Below are 17,126 nucleotides of genomic sequence, written 5' to 3'. Positions count from 1 at the left end.
TGATACCTTGGGAAGAAATTTCATGACTAAGATATGTCACCTTACTTTGTCTAAATTTACACTTGGAGAACTTTAAAGTCAAACCTTTCTCCTGTACACATTGCAACACTTTATCTAACTTTTTATCATGGTCTTCAAAATCTTTTCCAAAAATTAAAAAGTCATCTTGGAATGCGACAGCGCCATCACAACCTTCTAGAACTTCTTTCATGAGCCTTTGAAAAACTGATGCCGCGCTGGCCAGGCCGAAAGGCATACGGCGATACTGAAACATACCTTCGGGGGTAATAAAGGTAGTCAAAAATGTTGATTCTTCGTGCAAAACCACCTGGTGGTAAGCACTGGCAAGGTCTAATGTGGAAAATACACAGGCACCAGACAGTGTGGATATTAATTCGTGAATGTGAGGTAAAGGATGCCGGTCAATCCAAATTTCCTTATTTAAATTACGGAGGTCCACACATAGACGAAGTTCGCCATTGCTCTTAAGGGACAAAACCACTGGAGAAACCCAGGGAGAAGATTCTGTGGGTTCAATTATTTTTTTAGAAACTAAATCAGCTAAAATTACTTTAAGTTTATCTCTGTAAGCCAGTGGTACATTCCTAACTCTATGTCGGATAGGAATGGCTCGATCCTTGAGAATGATCTTATGTTGGAATTTAACAAACTCACCTAAATTGTCAGTGAAGATAGACGGAAATTTACTTTTAATTTTAGTTAAAAATTCATCACCCTCAGGAGGGACAACATACACTGGTGGAGATGCATTAGGATCCAGCTTAATGCCCATTTCAAATTGATGCGGCCAACCAAGAATAGATGCACCCCTGGTAGCCACGTATACTTTCCCTCTGGTTGTCCTATCTTTAAACTTAAGATCAGCCCACATGAACCCATCTAGGTCGATTTTACGACCAGTATAACCGCCAGGTTGAACATCTGGAGGAAGTAGTTTAGTGGCATTCCAAAATTTGTTAAAGATGTTCCTTCCTATAATAGTGTACCATTCACATGAATCAATCAACATAGATATCTCTATACCATCTACCAAAATATTGTCACTAGGAACATTTTTACATTCAGTATCCCCGACACATAGTAAACTATTAATTTCGGAAACATGTTCAAGATCTTCACTTTCCTCACATGTTACTATATTAACCTTTTGTGTGGATTTACACATTTTATTGAAATGTCCTGACTTCTTGAACTTAATGCAAATTTTATTCCAAGCAGGACATCCTTTGTAACTTCCAACGTGGTCAGTGCCACCACATCTATAACATATTATTGGAGATTTTTTCCCTAAAGACCTATTGTCTTTTCCACAGATCTCAAAGGTCCCTCTTGATCAGCCCAACTCCCAGATACAGAATGTACAATGAAATAAGAATCATAACAATTCTAAAAGGAATGCTGAAGGAATGTTAACATGGAATACTACACCCTCCTTGCTTGCCACCTTTAAACACTGAATAATATGTGAGAGATGAATAGTCTCTCAAATCTGCTGCCTGAAACTACAAGGAGAAGGACTGCCCTGCTGTAATCTGGATCTGCCTTCATAGGCATGCACTCTTAAGGACTGTACCTGCTGCACAATCTGGTAATATAGCCCTGAGGACTGAATATTGCTTCAAGAAGGATTATGGAGTGGAGTCTCTGCAAGCTACGCTACAAGTTAACAGAGCCCCCTGCATCATCTCAGCCAAGAGTCCCCATCCTGCAGCTCGTCCAGTGGACTTTCAAGGATTTGGCCAGGTGCATGGTGAGGATTGTAGTCCACACATCCCAGAGACCATCTAGGAGATCCTAGACCTTTAAGTTTGTCATTTGGACACTGTGAACCAACAAGGAGACCTACAGTGAGCGCCTCCTGAGGTTTGGAGAACTTTGGACAACTTTTGTGAAAAAGCTCCATGATGTGGCCAACCCAATGTTGACAGTCAAACCAACTACATTCAACCGAGATCCAGCTAGGATTTCAGATTCGTCCTGTTGAAAGCTCCAGAGATCCAGACTTACAGAAAGTCAAGCCTTTGAACCCTCTCCAAATCTGGCCTGCAGCAGTGAGTCGAGTGATGTCCAAAGAAAAAGCTCCAAAAAAGTTGCTAAGTGTGATAGTAACATGTTAACTGGGGCCTCCTGCTTAGTATCTACGACTAGGGCTCCATTGTGGTTAATCTAGAAGTTTGATTTTGTCCTAGTCAAGCATGACCAGATGTTCCAGAGAAGCACTAAATGATTTTAAGCACTATAAAGTGGTTAATCTTTCAAAATTCATATCTTCTGTTCCCTAAATTGGATTTTTGTTGTTTTGGTGTCTATTCATAAAAATATTTCTTATTTCTAATAACTCACGGTTGGGCTGTACAGGTGGGGTGTACCGACTCTAACTAGGCTCACAGACCTGGGTTTGCTGTTCATGTTGTGAAAGACAGCCGTAGCGTGGAAGTCTGCAAACACACCTTGCTTAAAAGACTGATAGCAGAAATGCTGAAGTGGGCTACGACAAAAGTGATTTTTTATAGTTAATGCAAAATAGGTGAAGGCAGCAGCCAGATGCGTGGAGCATAATGCTAATGGCACTACAGACTAAAATGACGAGTTTCCCCATTAAACAGGACGAGATCTAAAAGAAGGTGAACCTAAAGTGCACCAACTTATATTTAGTACCCACCAGTATACATTTGAATCCTAAGAACATTGGTTCAGATCGTTGAGTTTGGGCTGCCCTTGTCCTGTTTATTGTTGCTGTGTTGTGCTTCTTTGAAATTTGATACGTAACAACCAAACATAAACACTAATTTAGACAAAAAGGGAAAGAGGGGGCATACATCAAAAAGGCAAATTATAGCGTTAACTGTAAATAGCCCTCTACACATAATACATTTCGAATACACAGATATAATGCTAAGGGTTAATGCCTATAGTTGTTTGTTATATAACTGAATAAAAATGTTGGCAAAAATACATTAATCAAAAAAGTACAAGCAGCAGAAAATATGTAAACAGAGGAATGGAGAATAACTCACAGTCTTACACATATTTCAACTTCCCCACTTGGCTGACAAACAATACTCTGTACTTCTTCATAGGTCTTTGCTGTCAGGGGAATACCATTCCATTCTAGCACCTGCATTCCTATGGGAGGAACAGCAGAAATGATTATTTCAAAATTGCTATCGTCATATTAATGCCACTTGTTAAACGTGTTTATCTTTTGCTAGTAATCTGAACCAAAAACCTACTAACGTTTTTAAGATAGCTGTAATTCCTTTGAAAATCGCTGTGCCAATGTGCACATCAAAACCATGTGACGCATAGATTTGCAGAAAATTCACAAAGCACTGAAATGAAAAACCTGTGTTCTGTTTTGGTGAGTGATGGCTGCGCAGGACATCAAATAACTTTAAGGAACGCTACACAGAACCCCTTCAGGATATAACTTCCGGGTTCCATGGCTGCCAAAACATAAGACCGAGCCCTAGAAATGTTGTCCTTAATTTTAGCCATCACATTATGAACAAAACTGGATCTTAGGCTTATCTCTTGGGTTATTCATATTAAAAGAAAGAAGAAAACACGCGGCTTGCTCTCTCTGCTGAAGTTCCAGAAAGACATTCGTTTTAGAGAACTACAATTCATAAGAATCATTTAAGCGGACTTGAAACCATGGTGGGAATAGTGCTATTTTCACAGTATTTGAAGTGGCATTCTGTTTGCTGCCACTGTGTAGGCCACTGTGAACTGTGAGAACTGCAGAAGGGTTAGCAGAACTTATCAGTAGCCCTGGAAAGGCCCAGACATTAGACACCATTACAGCTCTGATCAAGCACTAATGCTCTCTCTAAACCTTGAGCTCGAGGTCAAAGGCTGGGTGCCAGAGTGTGGGTGAGCTAAACTACGGCATATTATAAGTGGAGGTATTCTTCTGCTAGCATCTGTTCCTAAAGAAGAATCCCACTTGGCGATTGGCTACACCAGACGGCCTCTTCCTCCTAAAATGTTCACATTAAGGAAAGACGTGCAGAAAATGTACATCCTTATAATTAGACGGGCATCATACATATTTGCAGGACAAGCCCACAAACCCATGTCCAAACCTTACCTGAAATAATACATTTGTCATTTGAATTCCTTTTTCAAGCTTCTATTTAGCCTACAGAAATTCACAGTAATACGATCTATATTTGCATTTTTAAAATTCAAATGAAGAAGGAAAGACCAAACAAAATAAAAACTGCTCTTTTTGCTTGTGAGTTAATTGCAGCTTGAGTTACAGTCTTCTACTCTTTGGTGTTCTTGACCCGCTAAGATAATTACAGTAATGTCCGGGACTCTGTAAACCAGAATAAAGATAAACACTGCAGTCCGCTTGAAGAAAAAGTTATTCTCAAAAAGCACGATTCTAAATGAACATTTCATAGTGTCAGAGAGTTGAAAACTATGTGTGCACATGCCCCTGTATATTTATATGCTCCTAGTGTTTGTGGACAGGAAGAGCAAATCATTATGCAATCTAACCAAACGGATCGCTTCTACCTCTGCTTCACCATTAACCATGCTACTCAGACGTGCGCTCTAAACTGTTTGCATTGTGAGAAAGAATAATTAGCCTGTACAGGTGTTATCCCTTGAGCAAATGTACTTGTAAATAATTCATTTCTTGCTGCTATGGAGGATAACATAAAGTTACGTTTCATTAGACCTGAAAAGTCTGATAACGTTTGGTAAATGTGAAGAAACTCATGAAGTGTCACATAGGTTTTTTTGCAGAGACAGGGGCGGCCCTAGGCTCATGGTGGCCCTGTGCAGGGAGCGTAGGTAGGGGGCCGCGGAAGAGGGGGTCGGGGCGGGGCGGCGGGGGTCAGGGTGTTTGGAAGTGGAACAGAGCCAGAGGCCACCAAATCCCTGCCTTGCAAATATGTATCCATCCTCAGAGGATTATTATATTAGGATATATATTGGTGTGGTGGCCCCTGGGGTTTGGTGGCCCTGTTCAGGTGCACAGCTTGCACATGCCTAAGGCTGCCCCTACCACTACTCACTTCTCCATCTCGTTTCCAGCCTCCCGGGGCCAGCCAACATAAACGTTGACTTAATGTTTTTTTGTTGTTTTTTTTTAAATCAAAATGATACCACGTAACCACCCCTAGTAGTGTGTTTGCTCACAGGGCATCAATAAGTAGTAGGGCGCAAAAGTGCTACCAATGGCGGCACTTGTACAAATCATTTTGCCTGCCCCTGTGCTGCCCGCCCTCCCTCACCTCATCACACACAACCTCACTTCAGAGTCCAGACAGCAACAGCCAGCCAGGCCCAGGCCAGCAGCCAAGCTCAGCCCCATCTAGAATCAGCCAGTAGTAGTAACTGACAGACTGTCTTGGCATAATCATTTGTACTGATCCCCCCGCACTATGTGCTAATTTTCCCCACGTTGGCCAACATGTCAGATAAACAGTGTTGAGTGAAGGTAATATAAGGTACCCCATTATCATGTGCATATGTGGCACCCTGTCCTAATGCACTCACCTTCCCTTGGGTATTTTAAAGAGATCATATAGATGCACACGCTGAAACTGAGGGCAAACCTGGCTTTAGCTCACTCTTTCTTTTGCATAAATGTAGTGCTTTTGTGAGATGCGGCTTTGCCATGTCATTGACGTGATGGAAAACCTGCCATTTAACTGACAACAGCTGCACAGGGAAAAAGGTGTGTCACAGCTCGTCCCGCCCCATCTCTTCTACTGCTAAATCCAGACATATGGCTCGCGCAGGGATGTGCTGTGTGTGGGATGCCACTGGTAGCTGGTGCAGATTGCAGACCGGGGTCGGAGCCGGAGGCCGCAAATCCTGCCAGGGGGCCGCCAGTGCCGGTGATCCTTCCGATCCGATCCTCGTCGTGGCGGCCCCTGGGGTTTGGCGGCCCTGTGCAGGTGCACACTCTGCACATGCCTAGGGCCGGCCCTGGCAGAGATTGGTGGTAGATGCAAACAGCTCTAATACAAAGCGCAACTAAATGACGGTGCAAAAAGAAATGTAAAAACGAAGGGGCTAATTTATAAGCCTCTTGAGCCGCCGGTGCGCACTTATAATATGGGAAAAAGTGACGTACTGGGGAGCAATGGGCTTGTAAAAAAGGTCCTAAAATGGGCACTTTCGCATAGACTAGGAATTGAACACCTGGCTGTTTACCTAATTATATTTCTCTGGCATAGATTTGATCTGATTTTCCTTCGGCATTCGCTGGACTACTTAAGGGTGAAGACGAGGCAAGGGGGAGTAATGCAGGGTTCATTTCTATATTGACTAAACTACGTTTGCCTTCGTTCCCATTCAACCACTCATCAAATATGCTAGGAAAGAAGAGAAGGAAACGCCTTTTATGGACTTTTTTATACAGAAGGTTTCCCCCAAAACACCCAAAGATGGATGCCAAGAAGCCTAGGTCTTTCATTGTGTCCTAGATGCTAGGATCTTGAGATTGTTGGACATTCTAAGTCTATGTACTTGTCGATATGTTGATTATTAGGGTTTCCATGTACTCGTCCTACTGCACAATCCGTAAAGCTCTCTGATACCCTCGGTAGTCATGTTCGCTCAGCGCATGACGAGTTACCCTTGTCATTAGCATCCAAGGGGATATACAATTTTCAAAATTAAATAAATAAAAAATTGTTGAAGCATGTTCCGAAAAACATTTACAGATATGAATAATACATTGTTCTTTCACTAAGTTCCACCCTCACCTAGATGGCACCCTCAACTAAATGGCAGAAGAATTACAATATCTGAGCTCATCATTATATTGGCTTACTTATTTTGCAATACAAATAAGACATTATCAATATCTTAAATAGAAAAACATTTAGAATACCAGTTTAAAGAATATTTTCAAATATTTAGTCATGTAAATAAATGTATTACTTCTGTTGTGAAAATGTTTAATTCTTTGACACCTTGTTTCAGTTTTGTCCTCCATTAACAAATTCAACACGCTAGTGTTTCCCTAGTTGAGTAGATATTACCAGCTAGAGCAATTACCAATTTTCCATTGTTGTTATAAAATTTTGATGAAAATCTTTGAGCCTGATGTTCAAATGGTTGGTTGCAAACCACTTCGTGTTTTTGTACACTACTACATATGCCATCAACTGATGTATTAATCGAGTGCATTGCAAAAGCACATTTACAGGAGATTGCAAGACACTGACTTCATAAATATTGAGACAGGAGGCATTTTGCAACCTCTAGTGAATGCATATGAAGGCAGAGATTGAAGGCTGCGAGGGAAAATGCAGTTCGAAAAGTTGGTGCCACCAGCAGGTCTGATAGATTTTTTGCAGAAACAACTTGTTATGTCATGCGTATTTGTATAGCGCACAACTCACCCAGGAGGGTACCTGGCACTGAAGCAGGAACTGTCAGGGCTGAGCCACTTTCAGGGCTAGGTGAAGAGCCAGATCTTCAGTTGTTTGCAGAATTCAAAAGCTGAGGATGTGGCTCTGATGTGGAGGAGCAAGTCATTTTTGGGTTAAAGGTAGGAGAAGACATGACCACAGGATCCAGTTCTGTAAATGTGGGGAATGTGTGCATGGAGGACTCCAGCTGAGCAGACGTGTCTGGCAGGTTTGTGGAAATTTATGAGGTTGTTGAGTCAGGTGGAAGCAATGTTGTGTAAGGCTCTGTGTGTGTGTGAGAAGAGTTTGAAGTGTTTATTTGTGGATTGGGAGCTAGTGGATCTATTCGAGGTGGGGGATTATGTGAATGCTGGGTGATAGTTTGGGGGTTTAGTCTGGAAGCTGAGTTTTGCATGGTTTGGAGCACTCTGGTCAGTTGAGCACTGCTTCCAGCATAGAGTGCTTAGAAGTAGTATATGTTGCTGCTCATGAGGGCTTGGGTGACGGTTCTGTGAGTGTTTAAGAGGAGCCATTTGAAGCGCTTCTTGAGCAGTTAGAGTGGGTGGAGGAAGCAAACGGAGAGTCTGCTCTAGGACGGGTGGGCGGAATTTGAGCAGTCGCGCTACGCAAATCTCCGCAAAATGGTAAAAAATCTCCTCGAGCACACAAAAGTTTTGCTGAACACGCGGAATTGCTTGTTCCGCCCGTTCACAATGTTTTTTTCCTGTTCGCGAATGCAGTTTGCGTGCTCGGGGAGAAATATGTAGCGAACACGCATTTTGAAAGGGAAAACAAGCAAAAAATTCCGCTAAGCCGCGGATCACTGAATTACCAATATTCCACAAATTCCATGTGAAGAACGGAATTTACCGCCCACGCCTAGTCCCGTGATGGTGAGTTGGTTGTCCATTATTAATCTGAGGTTCTTGGCTTGGGTTGCCGGAAGGGGTTTGGGTGCCAGTTTGGAAGGCCCCCAAGTGAAGTACCAGAGAGAGGTGTCTTTTCCAAAGTTTGCTTCTTCTGTCTTGTCTATGTTGAGCTTGAGGCAGTTGTTTTTCATCCTTCTTGTGACTTTGGTCATGCTGGTGGAGAAATGGTTCTGGGTGTTTGGAGTCTTCTCTGATAGAAAGTGTCTGAGCTAGGTGTTATCTGCATAGGACATGATGTTGATTTGGTGGGGCTGGATGATGCTGGTGATTGTGGTTATGTAGGCATTGAACAGAGTGGGTGTGAGTGAGGATCATTGTGGAACTCCACATATGAGATTGACATCGTCCGATATGAAGGGGACCAGGTTGAACAACTGGGTGCGGCCTGTCTGAAAGGGGCAAATCCAGTGAAGTGCAGGACCTTGGATGTTGGCTTTGTGCAGTTGTTTGATAAGGATAGGGTGACAGATGGTGTTGAAAGCTACAGAAATATTCAGCAGGACGAGGACAATGGTGGCACTTCTGTCTATGTTTATCCAGATGTCGTCCATGGTGGTGATGTGGGGCGTCTCATTAAGGTGGTTGTGTCTAAATCCAGATTGAGTGGTTTGAAGAAGTTGGTTGTCAGTGAAGTGGGTGGCTAGGCATTTATCTTCTTTCCAATAACTTTTGTTGGATAGGGGGAGATGGGAGATAGGCCAGTAGTTGGCTAGTGTCTTAGGATCTGTTGAGGGTTTCCTGTGGGGGGGGGGGGGAATACTATGGCATGTTTCTAGGCATCCAGGTAGAGGGCTGTGATGATTTAGTCATTCATGATCAGGGTTCGGCTGCACTAATGGGGACCAGTCCTTTGATGAAAAAGTGGAGGGGGCATGGGTTCAAGGATGCTCTGGAATGTATTGGCATGGTTGTTGTGTTTTCTTTTTGTGATGATAGTGCACCAGGTGGTCAAGGGGGTCCTCTGGATGTTGATAGACATGGGTAGGAGGGCCACAAAGGTTTAAAGGGACTGGTTGGGGCTCAAAATTTTCATAGATGCTTGTGATCTAGTGGCTGAAGAATAAGAACAGTTGGGTGCAGAGGGCCTCAGAGGGGCGTTAAGCTGGTGGATCTTACTGACATATGACAAAGACTTCCTTGACACTGTTGGTGCTGCTTTAAATGCAGCCAGTGAGTGCGGAGCATTTGATGGCCTGATGTGCTGATGGTAGCATCTGAGGGTGGATTTGGGTATGCTTTTGTCAGTGATGTTCTGGCTTTGTTTTATCTCCATCTGTATTCAAGCCGCCAAGTTTATAATTAATTTTTGTCTCGCTGGAATAGTACTGCCACCAAATGTGTTCTAATTCCATGCAAATGCGCTGCACAACAGTTAGTTCAGTAGTATAGCAAGGCATGGTTGGAATGCATTTGTGGATTTTCTTCTGTGTGAAAAAGAGATGACCGTTTACATTTTGAGAAATACAGCTTTTAAATGAATCTGCACGAATAAGTTGGAGTGGAGGGGACCAGCAGAACATGAATGCGATCATTGGAAAGTTTGCCCTAGGATCTGCTTAAAATATTTTATTTGTCTAACCATATAATTTCTTATTTGTCTAATCATACATTCATGGGGATTTTCCCCAGGTGACAGACTAGACCCAGAGGTTTTCAATGACGTGCTCTTGTGTGTGACTCGGTGGCATTTTGCAGCTCTGCATCAACCTAATTTGAGCCCTAGAGGTGCTTAGGCGAAGCTGCAATTAGTCACCACCCCTGCCTGCTGACGTCAGTTCGTTGAATGACCCTTTTAGTGCCCTCAGTCGCAGAGTAGAATTTTTGGTACCAGTGGGCAGATCCCTAAATTGGGACTTTTCTAGATGGTGAAAGGAGACCACTCCACAAAACAGGGTGGTGGGCTTGCAGTGAAAAATCTGTGGTTAGACAGAGCATCCACCAGAAAGAGCATTATCAAAGGTAAGTAACTGGTTATTCTGATGGATACATTTAACTGCAGATCCTCACCTTTAAAAAGATACCAAAGCAGTACCTCCTGGAGGTGGGCTAAAATGGCCTTCCCGTCGGACCTGACTGTCACGGCAGTAGCGCTTTGTAAACGTGTGCACTGATGCCGACTTCATGAAGAGCAAATGCAATGGACAGGCACTTTACATACTGGCCTGGTGGGAGCAGCCTTGGCCCTGGTGGAATAAGCCCTTTGTTCTTCCGGAAGCTGCTTTTTGTCCAATACATAATGCATAGAACTCAACTATCCACCTTGACAAATACTTTCTTTTTGCACCGCTTGACCCTTCTTCATCATAGAGAACCCCACAAAAAACACTAATTGCTCACCAGGTGGTCTTTGGTGCAATCAATGCAAAAGCTTAAGGCCCTTTAGGAATCCTGACAATGGAGAACCTCCTCAAGGGATGAGGCTTGCAAAGGAATGTTGGAAGGGTGATAGACTGCCCAATGTGAAAAGGCATCATGACTGTAAGCAAAAAAGCCACTTGGTCCTCAACACCAGTTTGTGTGGAAAAAAGGCTGCGTAGGCCCGCTGCACTGAGAGCGCCTGGATCTCACTTATGCAACAAGCTGAAGTGATTGCAATGAGGAAGATGGTATTGAGAGTCAGAAGATGCAACTAGCAGGTGTGCATTGGCTCAAAGGGAGAGCATTTGAGGAACAACAGGAACAAATGAAGAACCCACAGTGGCATCACAAACAGTTTGGGAGGGAACATGTGAGTCAAAGCTGTAGTAAACCCCATCACAAGTGCCGGAAAAACTGGTAAATAACCTTAGTAGTGCCCACTGCAAGACCTTGCAGGACCAAAGATAAAACACACAACAAAATATAAGATCATTTGGCTTGTAGGGGGCCTGGGTTGCAGACTCCACACCTGGCCACAAATGTGTCTTAGCAACCTGCTTAAATAGATTTTGTGGAGGGATGCCTGGCTGAAAGGTTGACAACCACAACCTCATGAGATAAATCAAACACACCCAAGCGTCGCCACACAATCTCCATGCATGGTGGTGTAGATAGCCCATGCTGTGACAGAAGATTCACCGGAATTGACAGTCTATTTGGAGGACAAATGCTCATGACGACAAAAATTCTTTGCACCACACTAACCCGGCCAAATCCAAAGCTATACCATAACGTGGGCTCAGTCATTCAAGATCGTCCTCAGAATTTGGTGCAGGAGAAGCAATGGTGGAAATGAATACAGGAGTCCCACGCTCCACTCTAGCCTGAATGTGTCTCCTTGAGAGAGCAATCATGGAAACTCCAACATGCACATGTTTTGGAATTAAGAGTTCTTGACAGTGGCAAAAAGATCTAGGCAGTGTTCTCCCTACTTTCACGCTATCATATGCCACCTCAGGATATAATCATCATTCGTTATCCACCAGGCATCGCAGCCTGAGCTCCACTGCTATGGCATTTAAAAATCCCACAAGATGGATCATGATCAGGGAGATGCCTTGGAGCTTCAGCCAACTCCAGAGGTGCAGCACCCAAGAACCTACTCATCCCTGCTTGCTGCAGTACCACATTGTGGTGGTCTTATCCGTGGGAACATGCACCAGCCTTCCCTTCATGGTTGGCAGAGAGGCAGAGAGGTCTTCAACGTCAAGTGTGTGGCACACAACTCCACCAGATTTATGTGGAGTTGGGTTTTAACCAAAAAGTCCCCTGATCTCCACCTCAACCAAATGACCTCTCTAACCCAGCAGGGACACATCCATTGAGGTGTCAGCTCTGGGTGGGTAAGGCAGAGGGATGTGCATCGTCAAGTTGCTGTCTTGCAACCAACACTGCAGATCCTTTGCAGTTTCATCTGAAATGTGGATGACATCCGACAGGTTTCATGGGTGATGTGCCCACTGAGACTTTAGATGTCAAGGTAAAGGCTGCATACACTATTGGGTGAAGTGTACAAGCAGGGAGCATGAGGCCAGCAGGCCAAGAAGCCTCCGAGCTGTTCTAGCAGATTTCCATGCTAAAACATCTGGAAAATAGGCCGAATGTCCTGGACTCGATGTGATGGAGGAACGGACCAGAACCACACCATTTCCAGAATGAATCCAATAAAAGGAAACTTTAGGAAGGAGTCAGATGTGATTTTGGCTCACTGATTGAAAACCTCAAGGATGTCAGGAAGTTCACCATCATCTGGAAGAGGTCGATGACTGACTGTTATGTGCCCACCTTCAACAGCCAGACATTGAGGTATGAAAAATCTGGTATACCCAACCTTCAAAGATGGATGGAGACCGCCGCCATCACGTTCATGAACTTCTGAGGGGTGCTAGTAAAGCAGAATGGAAGCACAGCACACTGATAATGTCTAAACTTGAATCTTGTCTATGGATTTCAGAATGAGCACATGAGAGTATTCATCCTGCAGGTCCAAAGCAACTCTCCATTCTTTTTTGGCAAATGTAAATCAGAGTAACAACCCATCCCTATAGCCAAGCAGGGTCCCTCTCAAATGCCCTTTTTTTCAGTAAAGCCTGAACCTCTTGCCGCAAAATGAATGGGAGCTCCTCTGAAAGCTTCTCTGATGTGGGAGGAAACTGAGATGGATCGAAAAGAAATGGAAGGGCATTACCATGCGGAACGATCTAGAGACCCATCTGTTGGATGTAATGGCCTGCCACTCTGGAGGAAAATATATGATCCTGCCTCCACACTGAGTGGCTGGGTGCTACTATGGTCAAATAAAAGCAGCTTGGAGGTTGATGCAGCGGACTTGGTGGAACAGTGGTCCTGGTGGTCTCTATGAGGTCTTCTTGATCTCCATTCCTGCCCACGAAAGGACTGGGGTGACCGCTGGGGTGATAGAGGGGCCTGGCACTGTCTATATTCCAACCCTCTGAAGTTGCCTCATCATGGTAGTACTGATGGGCAAACTGTCAAGATAGAGTTTAAAGGCCCAAACAATTCCCTGTGGCTCTGCTTTCTTTAAATCATTTGAGGGCAGAATCAGCCTTTTTGCCAGAGGCAGGACCCATCAAAGGGCATATTCATTAGGGATGCCTACATATCCCCAGAAAAGCCAGTCGATCCATCCACAGGTGGCACCAGAGCTCCACACTAGTGCCCACTGCACACCCCAAGAAGTCAGTAGTATCCAGCCCTACTGATATATTTAGCTGCATTCTGGACACTTTGAATGGTTTGATCCAACGAGGGCTGAAACTCCTCCAAGCAATCAGAAAGATCTAATTGGTCATGTCCCAAAGGGTGTGCTATAAGGGCCTAAGTTGTAGACCGCATTGGCTGACTTGAAAGCCAAGGTGGCGGGAGAGGAAATACACTTCCTTAATGCCTCAGTCCTTTTTTACTTCTTGGCTGGAGGGTTGTGGGGAATGCATCAGAATTGACTTTTCTTTATGCAGGCTTGGATCACCAAACTGTATGGAGTCAAGTTCTCTGTAAGAAAGCCCAGATCACCCAGTGCCAGTCTGTTGCTTGTTGTCTCCTTCCCGTCTACTGGTGGGCAAGAGCAAATCTTCACCCAAACACCCATAAGGGTGTCAGTCAGGGCTTCATTAAATAGAAACAAGGTCTAACATGATGCCGGCCCAGGGAGGAAGACCTAAGTGAGAACATATGTCTTGACTTCAACTGAAGCAAGAATGTAGTACTAGGACCTCAATGCACATCTAATAATTACAGCCAATGATACACTCACCTCCATTGGGGGTGCAATGGGCAAAGCCAGCCCTATGTCGGTGGAGGTATCCAGCACAATGGTTATATATATTGCTACAGGGTATGTGTAGTTAAGGACCAATTTTCCATAGGAAAATAATTTTTTGAAACTATGCTACCCTTACACAAATCTTCACAAAACCTTTCCAAAAAAGATCACCAAACTTCTTCCTCAAGTGTTTCGGGGTGATACGTCAAATAAAAGCAGAGAAAAAGGGGGGTCCAAAACGTATTTTCCCCACGCTGTTTTCCATTAGAAAAATTGAACAGCGAAACACGGCTGAATGGAATTACACCGAATTTGGCAGAAATCCTGCTTTTGGTGATTTGGGTGTAATTAACTCGTGTATGGTTTAATTCCTATTCATTCTCTGTCAATCAGAGTAAATGTAATGTGATGTTGCAATAGGGGTACTTGCAATACTTCCAGGGTGAATTTAAAGTTTGTGTGCTAGACATAAATAACAGATACGTCTTAATGTTTATAAATTGCAAGGTACGTTTAAATGCACATTTTTGCTACCGTTTTTGTTGACTGTCATTTGTTGCGTATTGGGAGCATACAGCATGACCTCAATGGATTTACTGCTACCTAAACTATTCCAATGCCATTGGGGGATTATTCCCTAGCTCAAAGGTGCATGTGGCTGAGAGAGCGCAATTTGAATAAAATGTATATCCGAGTCATATTTAGAAGTATATCGTATAAACGTAGGAATAAAATGTATATCGTAACGTGAAGTTGACGCTTATGGCATAAAGTTAACAGACGTGACCAAAGTAATATAGGAAATGTAACTGTATTCACTTTAGAATGTATTAGATTTAGAACGCCCGTATACGTAGTGGGCTAATATGTAGAAATGCTCATGAACAGAAGAACGTGCAAAGTAGAATTCATGTACGTGTGTAACTTTAATTGCAGAAACGGCGAGAAATGTAACATGGAGAAATGTGCAGAGAGCATATGTAACGATGTAACAAATGAGAATATAACTTTATATTCTATGTAAATTATATTCTATGTATTAAGGTTTATATTCTACGTAATTTGTATTCTAGGTAAAATGTACTCACTTATAAGCAAAAGGATTTGCTAAATGCGATCATATATAAATGTATGTTAAAGGTTATACTGAGTAGAAGAAGTTGGTAGGAATGTTAGAAGAGTTTAGGTCATTTGTGATTATAACCTGACTGACCAAGGGTTCGCAGGAGTGTAGTCCGCTGTTGGTAATTTAGTGGGCTCACAGGAGTCGTGAATAGCCTTCACTTGAATGTGCGAGCCAAAGAGTCTAGTTCTTGTTAGATTTAACGTGACAAACGTCGGACGAAGTTTATTGCCTAAACATGAGAGGAGACGATTGGAATTTGAGTCTTGTTTTGAAATGACCATTCACAGGACCAAATGAGGTTAAAAGTACAGCCGTAAAAAATAAAGTTCTGATAAGGTGATAGATTTTGCTCCGAAAGTGTCAAAGGTAAAGTTGAATGAAGTCACCAGCAAGAAGACGAAGATGGCGTCTAAGGAGAAAGGTCAACTTAACGGACGGCGAAGAGACGAAGCCATGGAAAAAGCTAGAAGATGACCTCACGGGGAAAGTCCGTGGTGGGCGTCGAAGGGGCGTTCCACCCACACTGTGATTGTGTATTTTAGGGACAGCACCCCGGGGAGAAGATAGCGAATTGCTCAGTGAGAACAGCGAGAGGCAAGTTAGAAAGAGCAGATGACTTGAGCAGATGCGCTGAGAGAGATCAGAGCGCAAGAGAGCAGTAGGCCGAGGACCCTTAGAAGAGCGGATGGGTAGGCAGAGAGAGGGTACTGCTTCTTAAACTTAAGTTACCTTTAGAGGCTAAGAGAGTTTGAACTTCTTAGGGAGTCAAACTGCTGACACCTTTTTAGGGTATTAGAAACTTGCGAAGTAAGGATGTCACCTAGTATAGAGTAGGGACAGATTTAACTTGATTATTTTTCTCTTTCTGTAGATGACGCAGAAGAACCACTTCACATCGATGCTTTTTAATTTGCTGATTTGGAACTGACTTTAATTGTATTTGTTTGTAGACTGAGGTTCTTTAGGGAATACATGTTCCTATTAGTTCCTGTATATTAGTTGAATTTGATCCTGAGAGGATTGTATATGCAACTTTTCTTAATTCTATATTAAACCTTTTAAACTTTATCAGTTGTAAGTGGTTCTTCAGAGTGGCGTCAGGTAATGGGGTTTATCTAACCTATGCGGGGTTTGTCTTTTACTCAATGACAGATCAAAATCGATCCAAAATTGACGAATGAGATAAGTTATCAAATTGATCATAAACGATATTAAAATCTCATTCCCCGCAGTTGGTAGCAGAGAAAGATGGTTTTCTTCTTGAGGAAGACAACCTAGGTCAGGTTTAGTTTACCCCAAGGTCCCTAGTCATCGACGACCAGAAGAAGAATCCCTGCCGAAGACGGTGCTGACGGTGCGTCGAGAGAAAAGCAGCAGAGTCGGTCAAGAGTGAGTATAAGGGTCATGCGTTGTAAGATTGCGGTGTTTTATGTTGTTCCTGTGTTGTAATGTCAAGCGGAGTTGAATGCCTGTAGTGTGATTGAGGGAAGGTTGTGAGCGCGCGCAACCGGATAAAATCTTATGTCCAGAGAGGGCTTAAGTGGTTCGGGTGTATCGAACACCCAGAGTAATTTGTCTACCATTTAAAGGGGGTCATGAGGTACCATTGATCGCCCGCAGACCGATGATAGGGGGAGCGTTTGAGTGAGTGTATGAGTAAACGCATGCTGGTCGTACGTTTACTGTGTGCAAGTAACCTATCAGTTGAGGCAAGCGTCTGACCGTAAGAGGAAGACGTTTCGCCAGTTGAGGTAGCAATTACAGTTAGACTGTGGCCGTACAGTCAGAGAAAAGTGATCGCTTGGACGGAAGTAGTCATTTTTCGGCGTATGAATGAAACGCATGCAAGACCGCGAGACGAGTTGAGAAACGAAGGAAACTGCTGCAGAGGGGACGAGTGACGTCAGCGTAGAGCCGCGCTGAGATTGGTCGGTTAGCGTAGAACCGAATTGGGATAGGCTGAT

The 17,126-nt window shown here is 43.5% G+C and overlaps 1 protein-coding gene across 2 annotated transcripts in view; it reads right to left on the bottom strand.

Annotated features, from left to right (window-relative positions):
• PCLO (piccolo presynaptic cytomatrix protein) overlaps positions 1-17,126 on the bottom strand; it is a 1,259,786-nt gene that overhangs the window by 385,629 nt on the left and 857,031 nt on the right. For both annotated transcript variants that reach the window (XM_086919783.1, XM_086919788.1), the window contains exon 12: positions 3,039-3,147. In XM_086919783.1, the coding sequence (XP_086775909.1) occupies positions 3,039-3,147 (109 nt within the window). The remainder of the gene's footprint in view (positions 1-3,038; positions 3,148-17,126) is intronic.

This window comes from Lissotriton vulgaris, chromosome 1_1, assembly GCF_964263255.1.
Source record: "Lissotriton vulgaris chromosome 1_1, aLisVul1.2, whole genome shotgun sequence".
Taxonomy (NCBI): Eukaryota; Metazoa; Chordata; class Amphibia; order Caudata; family Salamandridae; genus Lissotriton; species Lissotriton vulgaris.
This window is presented reverse-complemented; position numbering and strand designations above follow the sequence as displayed.